Source organism: Phaethon aethereus, assembly GCF_964289735.1.
Source record: "Phaethon aethereus genome assembly, chromosome: 1".
Taxonomy (NCBI): domain Eukaryota; kingdom Metazoa; phylum Chordata; class Aves; order Phaethontiformes; family Phaethontidae; genus Phaethon; species Phaethon aethereus.
The window spans coordinates 79,521,599-79,541,998 of record NC_138575.1 but is presented as its reverse complement, the minus strand read 5'-3'; the positions used below and the strand labels follow the sequence as shown (position 1 = coordinate 79,541,998).

At 36.6% G+C, this 20,400-nt stretch overlaps 1 protein-coding gene across 1 annotated transcript; it reads right to left on the bottom strand.

Moving 5' to 3' along the window:
* Nucleotides 1–5,013: 5,013 nt before the first annotated feature.
* Nucleotides 5,014–20,383, bottom strand: RIBC2 (RIB43A domain with coiled-coils 2; the record flags this gene model as incomplete). The annotated part of the gene is made up of 7 exons (XM_082009887.1): nucleotides 20,230–20,383; nucleotides 16,699–16,780; nucleotides 14,904–15,248; nucleotides 14,117–14,235; nucleotides 7,807–8,034; nucleotides 6,044–6,210; nucleotides 5,014–5,095 (listed from the first exon to the last, which is right to left on the bottom strand). Exons 1-7 carry the CDS (start codon nucleotides 20,344–20,346, stop codon nucleotides 5,014–5,016), a joined length of 1,140 nt encoding a protein of 379 aa, XP_081866013.1. The 5' UTR covers nucleotides 20,347–20,383.
* Between the last annotated feature and the right edge of the window lie 17 nt (nucleotides 20,384–20,400).

Below are 20,400 nucleotides of genomic sequence, written 5' to 3'. Positions count from 1 at the left end.
AGCTGATACCACTGAGGAAAAAGATCTATACGTTACAGTATAGAGTTCTATGAAAATGCATCTCAGTGCTTAACAATGGCCAAGAAAATAAAACAGATGTTGGAAGTATATGGAAATATACATGTATATATACTATGGAAAATATGAAATAAACAGAAAATGTCATTATTACACAATCCTTTGACCCCCTCATCTCAAAAAGGTTATATAGTAAAATTTTTAAAAGTACAGATTTTTGAAGTACAGAAATGGGTAACAAGGACTGAGAAATCTATATGACAGCTTTTTAAACGAGGAATAACTGAACCAACTAAGGATTCTTCAGCCTAGAAAAAGGGAAGATTACATGTGATGTGACAGAGATCCAAAAAACTGTAAAGAATACAGGGAACAGCTCTTCATCTTTTAAAATATTTTCATTAAAAGATTAACAACCACCAAATGAAGCTTGAAGATGTCAGGTTCAAAAACAAACAAACAAATTGTCTGCAACAATACATCCTAGATGCTAAATTTATGTGGATTCAAGAAGTGTAAGACTTTTCCATCACAATTACTAAATGTAGTAACAGCCACCTGTAGCCCTGGATGTCCCTGAGACAGCTTGCTGGAAACTAATACTCCTCCATCAAAGAGAGAATGATGACTGTGTTGGATATTTATTCTGTCACATTTCTTACTCCCTCTTTAGGGAAAGGAATGGAAGAAGGGTAACCATACACAGAATTTCAAACTCATTTGCTCGCACTAAGTACTATCAAAGACTTAACTACGCACTTTGCACTACGCTACAAATAGACTGAAAAATACATCTTCAACACTTTACCAGCTTATGTTCATCTGTAGATCCAGTTGTCTTTTTTGCAACATCAATCTTGCTTACAGCAAAACTAAAAGCAAAAACAATTATATGAGTGAAATTTTATTATGAGGTATAGGCAGTGACCTGCTCTTGAAAGTTAATACTCACCTTTTCAGTGTGGAAATAATACTGTCAACATTTAATGTGTGATGTTTAATATGCAATGTTATAGAAGTATAAACTCTGAAAATTAAAAGCAAGTAGATATTGTTAAAAGGATGTCCCAGATATAGCTAAGGAAGTATACAGCAACATTACACTAAAGCAGACTTTAATGCTTTAATGTCTAAACTTTAAAGATGAAATGAGTAGATCAGGCAGGGAACAATCTTTAGTCTTGGGAGTATTAGCTAGGCAAAATTTGCTGTCATTAACATCCATGAATTCAACAGTATTAGAACGTCTTTTTTTTTTTTGCCCTAATGTCACTATAAAAAGATTAATCTCATGCTAGCCTCTCTTCAGAGAAGGAAATAAAAGTTCAGCTATAATATTCAAAGAAATGTAGCTTAACATGAAAATGCCTCTAATATGAAATTACTTACTTTTCAGCAGTCCTTCTAGGAGTAAGTGAAAAGCTTTTATGCATACACTGTATGAAATTATTAAAAATACAAGTGTAAAAAGTCCCAAGAAAAAGTAGAATACTGGACTCAGTTAAACCACTGTAACTTCTTTTGTAAAATTTAAATATATACCTTTTCTCAGATTATTAATCCACGGTTAAGTATCAGTAGTGCAGAACACTGTGACACAAGCAAAATTTTAAAAATGTAAAACACAAGTTTAAACATGATAGGTACTGATCATCGTTTTCCTCCCTGAAATTGGATCCTAGCACATACATCTTACTCAAATCACTTCAGTGATGCTCCATGAAGGCCATTTAACATGTGGACAATTTTGTAGTACCTGCATCTAATTAATTAGGCTAATTGTAAGGACAGTAATAGGAACTGATCAGTGTTAGAAATTTTTTATGCAGTACTCACAGTTTTTTAAAAAGTTGGGGTTTTTTTTGAAATGGAAAATAAATACAATTTTTTTAACAAAGAGATAGTTGCTAGCCCTCTACTTCCAATAGTTGTGACTTGTATTTATTCCAATTAGCTGTCCATATCCTCATACGAAGATATTTAATAAATAACGCAGTGAAAAAGTATCTACAAATACCACAAAGAAAAGATGACATCAGCAATGGAAACCAACAAACATTTTCAAACACTCATAATCAGTTAATGCTCTTTTAATACAACTTGTCTACTTATTTCAATATTCAGCAGTAAAAGTTAAGAGAGTGACATTTCAAAAGCTGAAGATACCTGCTCACCTCTTGTTTGTTATAGAGCCATACGGGTTTAAGAAGTTCCTGCACCTCAGCCTTTTATTATCACCTACTCAGTTGAGATATGCCTACTGAAAACATGGCTTGTTCCAGAGCAAAATAAAATAAGTTGGTATAAAATTTCAACAACAATTAATCAGACATTTTTCACATTACATTAAAAATGTTCTCTACAATTTTATTGTGCTTCTTTTTTAATATCTAAAATAAATTTCAGGTTTTGTATTCTGAAACAACAGGTGGAATGTAGCATGGTTGTTCTTGCAAATATGACTGATGATGCTGAACATTTTCCAGGGAATTTAGTGATGCCTGATCCAATTATTGAATTGTCATAGTCTTCTTATTTGAATTTCTATCTAAAGGCTTATTTGTAGCATAACTGAGAAACCTATCCTTTTTATAATTTCATATAAAAAGTTTTCAAGTAAGTGAGTAGTTAAATACAAAAAGGCTTTAATCATATAGTCCTTCCTTGAGGAAGCTCAAATGTCACCTGACTAGGTCCAGCATATTTTAGTTAAACTGTACAGCTGTCAAAGTCTGTAAACACCTACTCACATGAATTGGACAAATGAAGACAACTTCATGAACTTTTCAACACATTCTTTATTCATTTTTCTGTCAGGTAACTAAAACTTAGAGTTTCAAAACAAGAAAAGTCAGAACCTGAGATATTCAACACAGATCAAAAACCAACTTTAGTTAAATGAACACTACTATAGATAGCCTATTGTTTTATCCTCCCACGCCATTTGATGGCCTTTCTAAGACGAGTACCTGCACTCCTGAGATTGGCAATTTAATACAGTATTTGGTAATATTACAAAGTCATCCAGCCATATAGGAATCCCAGCCTGACAAATAAATGGATCTTCTTCACATTAGAATCTCTTGAATACCATCCTTTCTTACTTCGTTGTAGTCCAGCTCATCATTAATTGTGCAAGTTGAGATCCCCTCTCAGCTTTATCTTCCAACTTTTCCGAATAGCACATTCTTCAGTTCCTGTATTCCAGCCACGCTGCTTTTCTACCTAGTTTGTGTCTATACTGCAATTAGTTCCAGTTAGTATTAACATACTAAAATTGGGACATAATCTTTGTGCTATGGGTTATCCTGTCCCAAGACACTTCTTTGCCCATTTTTATATTCTCCTTACTTGATTTTCTTCCCCCTCTCCATCTAGAGGGATTAACATCATGGTCTTTTCCAAACTCCTGTTGTTATTACCTGGTTCAAAATGGTAATCAGTCATAGCCTGATCCCACAGGGCGACTATTTCAGCTGAGTAAACAGACCTGTTTGAACTGTCCCCTTTCAAGGAATGCTTCCTTCAAGCATCTGAAAATCCTCCTAGTAATATCTATCTTGAGAACCATGCATTCTTTCTTATATTCAAAAAGATAAGAATAACTCATTAGAGTTTACCTCACCCTCAGTTTCTTTAAATATCTTTCCTACTTAGCTTGGTGTAGTCAACTTCAACCTGTTTCACCAGAATTCAAAGTTATCACTTATCCTGACACAAAGAACAATCAGCAGACTCCATGCCAATATCATCAGGATGTTTTTACCCCATGTTTACGTCCCAGATTCTGGCAAGCTACACATACTTATGTCAAGATCTATTCTCATAAATGGCTTCTCTATTTTATTAAGGGTTCACAACCTTAGAGGTCTTGGATGTTTAGCTGAATCTCTCTTTCATTCTTCTGTTTTAGATCATTAAGACTTCTAACCCTTTTTCCAGTACTCTGTATGTAATCTCTTCCCCTTACAGATTTAATTTTCTGGTTATCTCCATCATCCATTTCTCTTGTGCAGTTAGTTTCTTACATGACTTCTCTGTATTTTCTTCCCATGTCTTTCACTTGCCCATTTTTCAAACATCATTGACTGCCTCCTCCATTCCTGAATACATGAATTCTGTAACCCTAAAGACAGGATGCAAACTTTTTCCCTGAATTACCCTACACAAGCTGATATTTTTCCCCTTGATTTTGTTTGGTGCATGCCTGTTTTTCCCCTCCCTCTTCCATCACATCTGTAAACTCCCCCTACACTTCCTTCAGAAGCCCACTGTCCTTAAATTTTCTCCATTATTTCTAATGAGTGATGGTGTATATAGGAATACTTTCCCCCATACTTTTCCCCACTTAATATAACACACATTCCATTTCTGTGTCATGTCTCAATGCTATAATCACCTCAGCAAATACTGAAATCTTCTCTTCTTATTCCTACTATTCAGGAAATAAAAGGAACTTCTCCATTTCTTCCTCTTTGCTTGCTTTTGTGTCTGGCTGCTTTTTTGCTTAAAAAAAAAAAAACAAACAAGAAAAAAACAAACCACAAACAAAACCAAAACTTTCTGCCTAGGTCATCTTTCTTCCCTCCCAGAGAATCTGCTAAGTGTACATCACTTGTGATCTACGTCAGGCAGCATTCCCCTCTGACCCAGTTGCATAAAGCAGCACTGTATTTTAAATTGTGATTACTTTCCAGAAATCGATTTCTAAAGGCGTGGATAATGTAAGTATTATAGCTAAGCCTGAGACACAATACTCAAACAGCCTACTGATGAATCTACTAGTACTTTTTAGAAAAACAACTAAACTTAAAAATTATTACAATGTTTTCCCCTTCTTAGAATAGATGTGCCCTAGCAGACTGTCCTTTAGTTTTGAGTCCACTATTTGAACAGGGTAGGGAACAGATAAAAATAATAAAACGTGATTGCTCAATTAAAAAATTTAATATGTCTACATACTTCTGTATATTTCAGGTTGATTTATCCAGAATGTCATCGGCTGGTTGTATTAAACTGCGCATAATACTGGCCTGTTGGAAAATTTGAATATGCTTCTTCTTTAAGATAAATGTTCCTAGCAATAAATTAAAAAAATGCAGTTATTAAAGGTTTTCTCATTATAATATAGAATTAACCTGAGAAACCTAAATGCATAAACACTCAAATGCTCATAAAGTTCAGAATTATTAGAAATCAAATTTAATATAACTAGATCTTTTTCTCCAAAATATATGCCACATCTCAATATAACAAACTTTTTTTTTCATCCTAAAATAACCCTCAAAAATCTCAGTGAAAAACTAAATTAACACAATTTTGAATTTTTGCTTTCATGATAGGAAAGCATCAGGTACTGGAATTTCTTTTGCAAAATGTATGTATGTATGCATGCATGATGGGAAAAAAAAAAGGACTGGAAGAATAGAAGACCGAATCACTTGGCTTGATTTTTTTTTCTTCACATATTATCTTCCTCCTTTCCCATTACAGCAGACACAAGACCTGTCCACCATGACATGTCCAGTGGCTAACTAAAGAATCATCTAGTTTTGCCATACATAATCGAAAAGCTCTGTTTGTGCCATTAGTTTAACACTGAGCTATCAGAAACTGGCAGTTCTAGTGATACCCATCCTTTTTTGTTTCAGAAAACTAAAGTAAATTAAAGAAGCGAGTATTGTTCTACACCTGGTAATATAATTTTCTGCAGTTAATTGTATTTATTCTCTATTTTTCTATCTACATAAACCATCTGTTATCAGTGGAACACTTTTAAGAATTCCAGCTACTAATTCATACATGTAAGTCAGTAACAATCATAACCTACTCTTTGAAGATTGTTTAAATAGTACTGAAAAACACACTTAAGCTTAATTGTCAATTTTTTAAAAAGTGTAAACTTGTGACAATTGTATTAAAAAAGTAATAAACGATACACGTAAAAAAGCTCTTTGAAAGCCAAGCTATTGTGCTAATGGTAAAGAGTTTTATTTGAAAACAAGAAAACTCTTTTGGTACTTACTTTGATTTCTGCTCCTGAGATAGCTCCGCGTTTACATTATCTAAAGCTTGGCGGCGTTCCCGATTCTGTCGTTGTTGATGCCGCTCTAAAACCAACTGTGCTCTTGCAGCCTGTATACTTTGCCTCTCCCATTCAGCATCTTTTTGGCGTTCTTCCTCTTTTAGTCTCTACAGGAGTGAAAAAAATGCTTGATTTTCTCTTTGTTCAAAGATGAAACAGGCTATATAATAAAGTCTGATTGGTAAATTCATCCAGACAAACTTGCTTGCCTTTACTGAACACTAAGGATAGCATTTGAAATAGGGAGAAAAAGTGAGCACTTCCAAGCTACGTAGGAGCCCAAGCATTAGGCAAAAGAAAGATACTGCAGATGAGAAAGCTATCCTTTTCCAGGGAGCAAGACAGACTCCTGCCTCTGTACAAGGTAAGAAAATTAGGATCTGCTGCCTGGCAGATGTAAGTTAATCAGTAGATTACTATTTCCTTCTGACATATTAGTTCACTCTAGAAACTCAGAGCAGCAAGACAGATTTTTTTTTTAAGTTCTTGTTAGCAAGAGTTGTAACTTCTTCAGATCAGAAATTAGTAGACATCAGTATGGCTTATAATACAGCTAAGTCAGTGTAATAACTGACCCATCAACACCAGATGACTAGACCTAAACTGTTTTTTCCTCTGCCCGTTATGCTACTACTTCCTCACTTCTTGTCTGATATCACATTGAACTGGTTCAAGAAATCAGGCCTGAAAAAAAAAATTAAAAAAAAAAAAAAAAATCACTTTTCTTGGTAGGGCTCATTTTCTGCCAGCTTAACTACTTGAATGGGTTCACTTAAGGGTCATAGGAGAGTCAGGAAAATGACAATTCTATCTCCAGCTTTAATAACACCAGTAGATAAGACATAGTGCAGCATATGCTATTGTAGGGATAAAATAAAATAAAACAACACAAAACAGCTATTCATTAACTGTTATGAATCCAACCTCTGCACTGAATGAGGTAAGTAGCTTCCTACTATCCTAGCTCTTTCTGAGCTTCCAATACCTAGGTCTGACTGCGTAGGAAGGGTAGATTTCTTCATTTTGACTGCCTGCTTCCATGCACCTTTAAAGCAGCAATTATTAGCAATATTTAGTTTTTCTATTGTAATTCTATCCCAGAGCATGGCTCATAGCTGTGTGGGATGGTAGAAAGGAAATCTGTTGCATTCATGAACTTTTAAGACTATGAAATATGCATGAGCAGGATCACTGGACCTGCTCTATTTGTCTTGCTCGACTGCCCTCGAGCATGAGAACATTGCTCCGGCCTACACTGCTCTCACCCTCAGCTCCTGGCTCTTCTTCCTGTATGGAGCTGCCCACTCCCGCTCATATCTTGTGGGCAGCTCATGCAGTCTCAAGTCCTAAACTGCACCATGAAGCCTGGGTCTTGGGCTGTGCAGTACCCTGCTCCTTAGCTAGGTCACCATGGACCATGCCCCAAGATCCCACAGGCCCTTTGGCCCTGGGCTCCACAGCAACCTTCCTCCCAGCCCAGCTCCAGGGCTCCAGCCCACTCCTGCTGCTCTATGACATTTCCCAGCTGCTTCAGAGACACTGTGTTCAGTTTGATCAATTAAAGTTTGTGTAAAAGTCAGATCAATGGAAAACACAGTCTTATAATGGGACATAAAGGCCAAACAACAATATTTTCTTGTACAAACACTGCCTATAATTTTATTACAACCAGGAATACAGAACATGCATGTAAGCTTAAATACCTGTTTCTCCAGAACTTGTTGCTGTTGAGTGTAACGGATTGCCATCAGCTGATCCTGATTCATTCCCTTCCATCGATCTGTGATCACACGGTGTCTACCAAAGGAACTGACTGCTTGTTCAGGGTTTTCAGAAAGTAAGTCTCCTTGAAGGAGGTTGGAAATTTCATCCATGTCCTCTTTCATATTTTTATACTTTTCCAACTTCTTTCTCTCAGTTAGTTCAGCAGCCTAAATTCAGTGAAAGGACAGAACTGATAATTTTTCAAAAAGAAAATATTAACTAAGGGATGCAACAAAGTTAGCACATCATAATAGATTTCTTTCCAACTTGCATACAGTTGTCAACAGCATCATATGATGTCAACAACATATGAATACTATGATGGTGATCCTATTGGCTAAGATTGAAAAATCTAGTAGTATACATTTCTTTAATGTTGTCATATCACATACACTAAGTAATTTTGTTTTATAAGAAAAAACAGAATTACAATAAAAAATAATTTCACATTTATCCACAAGCAAATACCAGTTGATATTTGGAGGCCAGAGACAATATGGAAGAAATTTACAATAAAAGTTTACAATCTTGAATTACTAGCCTTGATATATATTACAGATTAAATCTATGTGGAAAACATAGTTAAGCACTCAAAACAAACGAACGAACAGACAAGAGATGCCTATGTTAAGCCTGAAGATGCAGCGTTGAATCTGTTCCCTTTGCTGATACAAAATGCAAACTTGAATATTATTATGTGAATATACCAGTAGTGTTCGAAATCATAATATGCATTTCCTATGGAAATCACTGTTCCTAATGTTCACTATAAGGTCATAGTTTTCTATTCTGAGGAAATTTTCCCCTTATAAAACTCCAGAAAGCAAATATGATGATTTTACTTTAAAATAATTACCTTCCGAAGAAGAATTAGACTAAGTAAACTAATTTGAAGTAGAATGGTTGGCACACATGTTAAGAAACTGGATGAAGACAGATGAAAAATGAAGGCTTATGCATCAAGAAAGTCATAGCAGGTAAAATAGTCTTCTGTGGCATGTAAGGTGAAGTTGAAAATTAGTAGGCTGAGTAACTAGAAGATATAAACAATTGAGAATGACAGGACTATCTAGACACACGTGTGGAAACCCATTCATTTGCAAATGTTATGGAGAAGAATCCTAACTCAGGAAGCACAGTGATCTGTCTCACCAGAGAAGACTGCTAACCTGGGTTTCTCTCTACATTGATATTTATGGACTTTGAGTTTGGATGACAGCAGTTCACCCAAGCATCAGGCCTGGAGACTGTCAAAGAACAACTTCTATTTGCTCCAACCAAACAGGCACAACAACCTGTCAGGGACTAGACAGAAGAAGAATTAACAAATAACACCAAGTACCATATCCTAGATTAATAAATTCCATGGCTGAAAGCAGCCTTGTGGTTTCCATTCAAATAACAAAAGTATTTGATGTGCAAACAAACTAATAAAAGATAAATTAGTTTTTTTTAGAATTATAAATTAGCCAAGCCGCAATTCAACTTAATGATGCAGAAAACCTCATATTTAAAAACACTTACCAGCCATCTAATAAGAATGTACACTTTACTCTAGAGCAAGAAAAGAAACGTCTACTTTTAGACAAATGGAAAAACTCAAGCAAATCAAATTTCAAGTGGTAAAACATCAACTTCAGATCTAGTAATTACTGGCTCTGCCATTATAACATAGAATAATATGTTGGAAACTAAAGGCCACTTTTTCATCTCATTGAAGTCAGTGAGTACAATTTTTACCACAAGTTTAAAGCATTTTTTTAAGTCCAAAATGTGTTTCCCTGTTTTTTTTTTTTTTTTTATTCAGAAGAGTCCATAATAACTTGAGAGGAACTACAAATTTCCAATTTCCAAGAAAAAAAGAAAACAAAACCCCCAAAGATTTTCAATCATCTGATACTTTTGGAACGCTGAACCAGAATACCTGGGTATGTACTTTTAGCTTATTAATACTATGAATTGAGCAATTATTTTTAGTTCTGAAAATGCTCCAGAGTAAATCACATCTAACGGAAAGTCAATTTAGATGGACCTCACATAATTACTGGCCTTGAAGCTTGAAAGTGCAATTTTTATTTACATCACTTTATTAATGTCACTCCACTGTGATCTAGCAACAGATCCAAAAAGGCACTTAGACCTTGTAACCCTAACCTCTTAGTAACAGGGAATGCCTAAAATTTCTGAGCTACCTGGAAATCTTACTGGAGTAAACTCCCAGCTCTATGCATAGCCATGCATGTAGCACTACTATGCAATGATTAACGACACTGCAAAAGAAACACTTTAAACTTGGAAAAAGCATCAGATTTAACCTATCAAGTCAAATCCCTAATAAAACATAATTCATTGCTGTAGCATGGAAAAAAAACAGATGCACACATACACACTCCATTTATTTTTATTTGTGATCCAACATTATATATTTTCCCTAATACTAAATGCTTCCTTTCACTGTTGATTCAAGTCATAAAGCAAAAGAAGAAATGCACATAGAAGCATTATGAGGCCAGGACTTCATATACTTAGAATAACACCAAGTTTCGAGTGTGTGAGGAACTAACAGCTGCCAATACAGGTCTAAAGGAATGAGCAGCTTCTGAAGTCCTTATCACTAAGTCACAAAGTACACACACATGACCCGAGTGACCTGTCCAGGGTCTCAGGAACTTCTGAAAGCGGTATTATTAATCTGTATAGTAAATACAATTCCTTTGTCTGTATTATATATTTCTGTCATAGTAGAGAATTGCACATCTAGCACAGTCAAGCTAGGAACTTCTGCTTAGCAAGATCTGTTAAGAATCAGTACATGCACTATGCTTCCTCATGCCTGAAAACATGGTAAAAACACTGAAATATTGATGATTCTAAACACTGAATATCAAGAATAGGATGTAAGTGATAACAGATATTTGCACAGCACACTTCAAAGAATGATAAAAAGTTACCATTCTTCTACATTTAGCACTCAAATACTTAATTTCAGGTGAAAAAAAAGGCTCCACAGTTAATGCAAAACCAGAATTTACTATTTCTCTGAAGTGGCTGCTGGCTCTGAATGTGTTATTAATGGCATAATGTTGAGTGAATAAGGAACCAGAATAATGCCATCAAATGTCCAGTATAACAACGTTATCCAGAAAAACTATCAAGCTATTGCGGTATGCCCAGGAATAAACTCTAACTACATAAGGTCTGTAAGATTGTTAACAAGTCTATAAATATGTGGTCATTCAATTAGAGATCCTCTGTAATCACATCCTCTCATTTAGATAATGCTAATCTAAAAAGTGTCTTGCAAAGAATTCAGGCCCTGTGCTACATAAAGCAAGAAGATTCTTTCTTTCTGGTTTCAAGAACACAATTAGTATATCTACCACTGTACTGCTAAACTGGGCATTCCCAAGTGTTATTATCCTTAGTGAGGAACTTCTTTCTGCAACAGTAAGATTCTGGTATGGAATCACAATCACAACAAAAGAAGTGAAAAATATATATTCTAGTCAGGACCCTGGGTAGCCTTCATTTCTGTTAAGTGGCCTGCCAATTAAAATGATTACTACTTACACATGAATGATTTCAGAAGGAGTAACTGACAGTTAAGCTAGTAGTAAGTCTTTTATACCAAGGACAAAAGCAATGTTGGTATTCCTGGTTAGCATGTGGTTAGGTGGGAGGAAATCTGAGAGGAAGGATAGCAGTAATTTTCTAGACACTACACACACTTAAAATGCTTACAGTATAGGACCCTTCACCATTGGGAAATATGGTACCAAACATTCCATCAATTCATTGTTCTGCTAATCACTTCCAGAATAAAGAGAACCATTAGCAATAAGCTTGTTGGCAATAAAGTTATGGGCAATGGTATTACGGTAAGTGGAGGAAGCTGAACCACTGTCACAGGGGACAGCAACATCAAATCTGGTCATGAAGGGAGACTGATGAACTGAGATGCCCTACCTTCCGTCATCTGCTGGGATTCTTTACCAATTGACTAGAGATTGACCAAAAAATGTTTCTCCTAGAGTACATGACTTGCTTGTTTTTATGTTCTGCTGGGGGGGTTTTTTGTGGGGTTTGTTTTTTTTTTTTTGGTTGGCGTTCGGTTTTTTAATTAAAAAAAAAAAAATTTTTTACATCCCCTAAAGATACTGGCAGCCTTAAGGACTACAGATGGTGGCCATGGAGATAACGATTGATCCAAAGCCAAATTCTAGGCAATTTCTTCCTCCTTGAAGATGCACTCCCATATTATACTTTATCCAAATTACAAACAACTGCAGGTTGCTTTAGAAAGGGTGAGTTTGCTTTCTCCCTTCCTTTACTGCCACCTCAGACTGTGCGTTCACTCCTCCCACTCAGATCCAGCAGTCACTCATTCTAGACCTGAGTTAATTTTCTTTTGGACTGAGAAATGATCTAACACACCCTGAAGCTTCATGATCATTATTAGATTGACTGCAAAAGACACAGCAGAAAAAAATGAATGATACTTAGGGAACAGGAAAAAGGAGTTCCTCTTTTGGCAGCCACCAACAGGTAAAGCATATGTGTATAGAGCAAAACAGCGTGAGACTGCACCCTCAAGAGGTTAAGGTCTTTCAAACCAGCTACTCAGCATATTGAAGCTGGTGGAGACTCCTGTTCAATATATTTGAGGTCAGATACAGAGTTGTCTTCTGTGAAGTTCATTCTCAGGCTGAAGGCCCTAGTTTTCTGTCTTGCAAAAAAGATGTACAGAAAATCGCTCTGTAACATAGCTTTCTCTTAGAGACAACATTGCTGAAAGGCCTGGCAACCTGAAACCTCTGGCTTGCATGTTTAATAAAGAAAAGCAGCAACTGTGCTAGCACATATTTCAGGGAAAAAGAAAAGCTTTTCTCAATCATTCAGAAAAAAAAAAAGGAAAAGCTGAAAACAGTATCATGGTCTTAAACAAACAAACAAAAAAGTAAACTTAACTAACTACCTCAGAAAGAAAGAAAGAGAGCTGCAGAGCTGTAAGCTGTAATTCCAATCTATACAACATAGCAAGGGACAATAAGAACTAAGAGGAGACTGTTGCCCCAACTTCCATTATCATGCCCTTACGTTAGAAAAGACAGAGAGCAAGACTTTTTTATATATATAATATGCAAATGAGTCACGTAGAATGTATATGCCCAAACTAAATGCCACACCACACACGAACCTCCCACCCAATCTGCAAACCCTGTCACAAATTCAGGATTTTTCACATGGACTCAATTGGTATGACAATTATTCAGGATATTACTGCTACCCTAAGTGCACCAGCCACCTAGAGTACTTTTGTGGCTATTTATACAAAATACTGTTCAGTAGCCATGACTTCAAGCAATAAAAGCCTTTTCAATTACCTTGGACTATCTATAAACAAAATTATACACCAAATGTGCCCTGAAAGGCACAAGCAATACTTACACAAAGACTTGCACGCTTATATACTTAAACCAAAAGATATCATACTTGATGTAGGTAATTTTAATGTGACTTATTCTGATGTAAGTAAATAAATTTAAAGCTAAGTCACACCAAATGTAGTTTAACCAAACCAATAGCGTCCATGTAGCCCTCTCAGCTGTACATATAAGCTGAATGGAAAAAAAACCAATGTGTGCAGTAAGATAAAGAACTGGAGCATGACAGATAACGGTACTAAGACAGATAGAGAAAGGTTCATGTCATCTTTCAGTAGGTTCCAAAGCATACCTGGTAAACAACCAAGAGACGCATACACAAATACCATGGAAGCACCCAAAGTGCCAAAAACAGTGGTTGTGGGGAATTAACAAAAGCAACAAAGACAAAAAGGTACTGGTAGTAATATTTCCACACAAGCAAAAAGAAAAGCAGGCAGACATAGCTAAGATTATCCGACGACTGATAAAAAACCAGAACAAAGCATGGGAGGCATTTGCTGTACCCCAGTTTACAGACTAAAAGTCCCCGAGAGACTGGGGAGTTGTTGCTGCCCTCTAGTCAGTAATCCGAGAACCAGGAAGGACAATTTTAACAGAGGGTAACTAGATAGGGGATAGCTAGATCCTTGGAGAGGACAAAGTGAATAAATTCTTCCTTCCAAATACAGAAACAACCTTGGAAGGTAGCTGCTAAGAAACCTCTGTGAAAACATTATTACTCATTGTACTTTTGCGTATCTTATTTTCCTTCTGTGTCTCTACTTTTTTTAAAAGCTAACAAACCAACCCAGTATTAATTTACCTGGGTTCTATTGAAATCTTTGGTAGCTGCACAAACAGCACGCCTGTTTTCTTCTTCTTTTCGTTGTTGCTCCATAGTCTTTTGGTCAAGTTCAATCCTATTCTTGTCATGAAGATCATCTAAATTAGATTAAAATGAAATTTAGCCAATATTCATGGACATGATGTGCCATATGAGTAAGCCACTGGAAGACATGCAGAGACAGACAGAGGAGCTACAGATACAGTAAGCTGAATTACATAACTACTTCCAAATCCTACCACCAAAGGTTTCCACCTTGGAATTTCAGGTGATTCATGAAATCAGTTTATTATGTAACCCATCTTGTCTTAACAGTTAGACAAAGTTAAAATTAAGAAGTATGTTAAGTACTGCAGAAAAAGTGTTTCATGACAAGCTAGAAAAGAAGAATCAGTATTATTTTGTCTGCTCTAAAACAGTAAAGATTGGACAATTTGGTCTGATGAAGTAACCATGCCATTTAGCATGCAAAACAGAGGAATTGTCAGACCATTCTGAAGAACCACATTTGAGGTGTAAAACAGAAATTAAACCTAGGTAATATTACAATCTTCACACGTTATTAAATATAGATTTCTTAAGTGAGATATCGAATACATTAGAGCTTGTAAAGTAAAATCTGCTGCAGTGTTTCTAAAAGCTAAATATGAAATATACTAAAATACTGCTATGTCAAACTGACACAATAGGCTATACCATATTCTTTGTCAGACACATTGGAATTGCAGAAAAAGCAGGTTAAAACCTTATTATCTTCTTTTGTTACCTGCAAATTTTTGATCAGCTAATGCATTCTTCCAGTCTCTCTGCTGCTGAAGAGACCACTCTCTTAACTGCTCCTTTTGAAATTTCATCCTCTGGTCATAGTTTAAGTCTTCACCCATGAACTTCTGCAAGCCAGATACAGTACATCGAGGATCATTGTCTGAAAGTCGAGCAGGTCTATCCTTCTTTAGGGCTTGCGGATCAGAGAGGTCAAATTCACGTCTTGTTTCTGGCTTTTGAAAATTCTTCTGAAATTCACTGATAGCCTTATTTATGTTTCTAATATAATTTTTCTGTCGTTCTTCTAACATACACATGATCTTGTCATTTTGCTTCATTTCATTAGCTAGAGAAAAATAAACACAATGAAAATACAACTCTCAGAAGTGCATGTGTCATGGAAGTGCACATGCAAGATGGAAAATAAAATTTTGAAGAGGATTTAATAGAATGTAAGTCTTCAAACTTTTATACCTTAGGAAAGAGTATTTGATCTATGAGTACCAGCCCAGCAAACACTCTGATGTTAGTAATATTTACTTATAAAATACGTTCCGTTTTTTTAGGTATCAATTCTCCTATTAATGTTACAATGAAATATATACATGTGAAACAAAGACAATAAATACTTCTAGAACTATGAGGTTTCATTTTATTAAAACTTGCAGTAACACATGAAATGTACCTTATACTAATTTTTCCCACTTACTCTTAGTTTACAGTTGCAACTGAAATACATTAAGTTGCTTATTAAGAGACAAACAAAAATCAATCTCCCAATGAAAGGAATAGATAGTTTTTTCATAGTTCCAATGATTTTTCTAACCATAGCATTAAAATAATTGGCTGGCATGAACAGTTTTTTAAGAGCTTAATAGCCCTTGCCCATTTAATCAAAATGCTGTAACTGATTTAAAGAAAAAAAAAACCCCCACCCAACACTAGCCATTTTAGCCATTTAAATATAATTCACAAGAAAAGATCATTTCTATTGTTGCCAGACTACCCATTGCTTCTGGCAGTTTCCTAGGAGTCAAGAGTCTGACAGGTATTCAGCCAGGAAAATCACAAGCAGCTATAGCAGCATAGCATGGAAGTTGGCAGCTCCATTCCAGCTCTTCTTGAAACCCAGAGAACTCAGTTTGTGGGACCTTTTCACATGATACCGCAGGAAAGCATTCCAAACACAGAGGGCCACAAAGGGTTTTGAGGTCAGGGGCCACGGATGAAATATTTGTGTGGCTACGTACTCTGACTCAGCAATGGTTCCTGCTTACAGCCCTGTTGCACATGATTCATGCTTCTAGCAATAATAATCTATTGACGATTCTATAGAATCTAGATATTCTATTAGAGAATGACCAGACAGAACATGGGCCTACTCTACAAGAAAGCAAACACACACATTTGCCACTACCATTCTGAAAAGAACACTATTAAGTAATTAAGTTTTTTTTAAAATGTTCCTATATCTTCAGGTCTCTAAACAATGCTATTTGTCGACATTTATTAAAAGAAAACATTGAAAATTCCAGCCCATTAGGAAATGTATACCAGTTTAATTATGTCAATATAAATCTTCAGATATTGAGGAAAACACATACTGTACCAATGCAAGTACATGAACAAAAATAGGACTAATCATTACAGTATTCACTTTTCAGATTCGTGGAGATAGGCACCATTTGGAAATAAATATGGCAGTTTGAAATACATGAAGGGAAAAAGAAACCAGGAAACAGATGATAAATTACATTTAACTTGTCACAGAAACATCATAGTATCTATAAATATACCAAGTTCTTCATTTCGTGCTTTTTCAGCTCCTTCTTGAATTTTCCGGTCCTTGACCTGGGTATCCAATGCATCCTTATCAACCTATTAAAATGAAAAAAAGCAGCTCTTTAAGAGTTACTATGTTTGAACAATTAAAAACAAGTATTGTCAAAATACATAGATTCACAGTCATACAGGATAGATCTAAACCCACTACCAAAAGAGTATATAGACATCAGTATTTAATGTAGGTAACATAAAAAGAAAATTCAGAAACAGCAATATTCTTGTTTGTTTGCTTTGTTTTAATAATAATAGGTATAGTCTTGTACCAAATCAGAAAAAAAGACCACATTTACATGATAGAGAGAGTTATAAACATTTTAAGCTGCATTACACAGACTATGTTCTCCTCATTATAGCTGGCATTTTTACTTTTTTTTGTTCTGCTTTCATTTATAAAGAAGGTAAGTATTCTGCCAGTCAGGATGACAGAAAGTTGTAATAGTTCAGATTTTTAAAAAATATAGGTGGTTCACTAAAAGTATATTGAAGAAATAACGGGGAATGGAAAGAAATTTTCCAGTCTTATCTGACAGAGAATGGGATTCATGTAGTTGCCAAAATGCAATACTGGGTGCCATCTGAGATACATGCAGACATCTACGATGAGCTGACAGAATATTCACATCCCTGGAGAGTGGTACCTGAGCAAAGCATAATACCCTAAGGCAGATCATCAGATAGTAGCAGCCACCTACATTTTAGGTAAAAGAATCAGGTCCTATATTTGTTGACAGAAGGTAGCAAATTAATAGGTAGAAATCTGGATATTTTTTTTTTTTTTTTTTTTACTGGTCAAGTCAATGTTCTTGAAAGATTTGTCAAAAAGCAATGACAATTCTTCAAGAATCTGGTAAACTATTTTTGATAGTCTTTGCTAGAAACTGTTTGGATCAAGACAGAAAGACTTAAACAGATCATGGCTGAAAATACACATTGTTAATGCTGTAAAGGACTACTGACTATACCAACCAGGCAAAGAGGTAAATCCGTAAGCAAGGGTGAAACCACAAAGAATTCTACAGGGTATCCTTGTCCAAAAACAATGGTGTCATAGGCATTAAATATCAACTCATTTAGAGGTCTCATTTGGGAAATCAAGCTTTCAGTATAGCTATAGGAAACACTTGTTAAGAGAAATTCAATACGACTTCATTAGTAGCTTCTGGCAGTGATACAGGTTAAGTCAATGTATTGTCTTGTGTGCGCAAATTCAACTACGCTATCAGCTCACTCCCATTTGAACAGCTTTCACTTGAGAAGAACACATCCCTAAAACAACCATTGCTCGTCACATAAAGCTACAGGTTTAGCTTTTAAGCATTAAAATAACAAAACCTTTACTATGAACAGTTTGAAGCAGGTAATTTCTAATCTACTTGTATTTAAGTATAATAGTTCATATATAAATGGAAAGTAATTTTTCATTTGGACTACTCATCTGAACTCTTTTGGGAAATTACTGATTTACTCAGGATAAATTCTTAAATGTGTAAGTGAAGAGCGGTATCTTACTTTTCCGTTACTCAGATGAGGAAACAGATACAGAATTCAAAGTAATAATAAAAGTAGTAATAATCAAGAAAAAAAAAATCTCAGTTCCCATTCTGCTTTCCAGTCAGTGTATTATCTCCATGTTCTTAAACTACTCCATCCCTTCTGAAGGATTTGTGGTGTTTAAGTCAACGATTGCCTTGATTTTTAAAATTTTGTCAGAGACCATTGCTCAGCTAAACGGGTGAGAGAGAGAAATCAAAGAATCTAAAACCACACCAGATATACTGATATAGTATATCTCTGTATAGATTTGTTGACTCTTCATGCTTTGGACCTGGCCTCACTTCAAAGCACAAGAGTAGACCATTCTGCCAGCAGTCATTGTTCAGCCAATGAAGAAAGTACATTGAATGATGGTAAACAAAATATTTACAAAATTCCCCCAATGGGCTCACCTTCATTTTAGATCTTTGTCTCATGTAAATGGATCTATCAAAACCTGTCTGATCTATTAGTTCTGCGAAGGTATGGGGGAAAGACCTTCAGATGGTGTATGTCACTATTGCTCAATAAAGTACACCAAGACAATGCTATTTCATTCTCAGCTATTTCATTAGTTGAGAATTTATGGTTTCTATTTCATTTTTAAGGCTCTAGAAAAGCCATCTTACAGAGAAATTATGTGTTTCCTGATGAAGAAAGTTGAACTACCTTACTATACTCATCCCATATCTGTTAAAAAAAAAAATTAGCTCCTTCTGCTTAACTATATTGTTGGCTACCAGATGTGTCACGATGCTGCATCAGGTGGACAACCTGTCCTGGTCGTTAAGTGGGAACGTTGCTATGCAACTACAATGACTCTTGCATAAGAGTGATAAAAATAAATCCTAGACACTGTCAGAGATAAGGTTCCACTGACTGGAGACACATCTCCACACCTGAGACAAGATGAATCAAATTGACATCTGTTGCAATTCTACCAGTCCAATGAAGTAAACAGATTGACCTTATTTTCATCAATCTAAATTTGGTTCTATGCTTGTCAATGCTACAGGACTTACACATGATACATGCATCAGCATAGACCACTCAAAATACTTTACAAGCAAAATTTAAACTTACTTCACCTCTTCCCTCCATGCACACACACAGAATCTTAATGTGGGCCTTCGGACACATTACAGGAAGATTAAATGAACGATGTAATCCAAAATTTAAATAGGTATAATGATTAAATAAACAAACATGGCCTGATGAATCTGTCTTATTCTGCCTGATGCAAAATAGGGACCAACTGCAGGATCCCTTTCAGGAATAAATCACTCACAGCACCGACTTTAGCTTCTAGTGAGAATTAAGCAGATGAAGGAAGCATCAGCAGAGCAGAGACGTAAAAAACACTTACTTGTTTATGCCACATTGCATGAGCTGACTTTGCAAGTTTCTGTCTTATCCCAAAGCATGCTACATTAACTTCTACACAGATACCGAAACACAGGGGTTGAGCTTTCTGCCCTGTTAAGGAAAAATTAAATCTTGCCCTTGAACCCTACAGCAGTGAGACACAAGTCCCCCGCAGGGTCTGTCCCCTACCCCTCAGGGACAGCTGCCAAAAATAACTGCTGACGATGCCTGGAGAGTACCAATTCGCTTTCACAATTAACTATTTAAAAGCGCCTCAGCCCTCTACAAGACGCAGCAGGGCGTTTTCTCCCCGTTTACCCCCCTACCTGGAAACACGCGTGTCCGCAGACGCTGAGGGGGCGCGCGCTCCCGGCCGCCATTGGGGCGGCTGGTCTCCCACCCTCCCTCGGAGCCGGACTCCCCACCCCGGCCCGCCCAGGCACCATGGCTGCCCCCTCCTCTGGCCTGCCCTAGGGGCCGCCCCCGCTTTAGACCGATCTCTCCAGGACACATCGGAGCAGGCGAACAGTGTCATATGTCCCCTCTGCGCCGCGGCCCGCCGGGGGCTTGGGCCGCGCCCTCACCCCGATGGTCCGGACTCGCGCGTTAAAGATGCGGCTCTGCCGCTGCAGCTCCCGCTGCCGCCGCCGCTCCAGGGCGGCAGCCTCTCGCAGGTCTCGCTGCGGCCCCAGCCTGCTCATGGCGCCGAGAGGGCGACCGGCCGCCGAGGCTGACGGGCGACGGCCGGGAGCGAA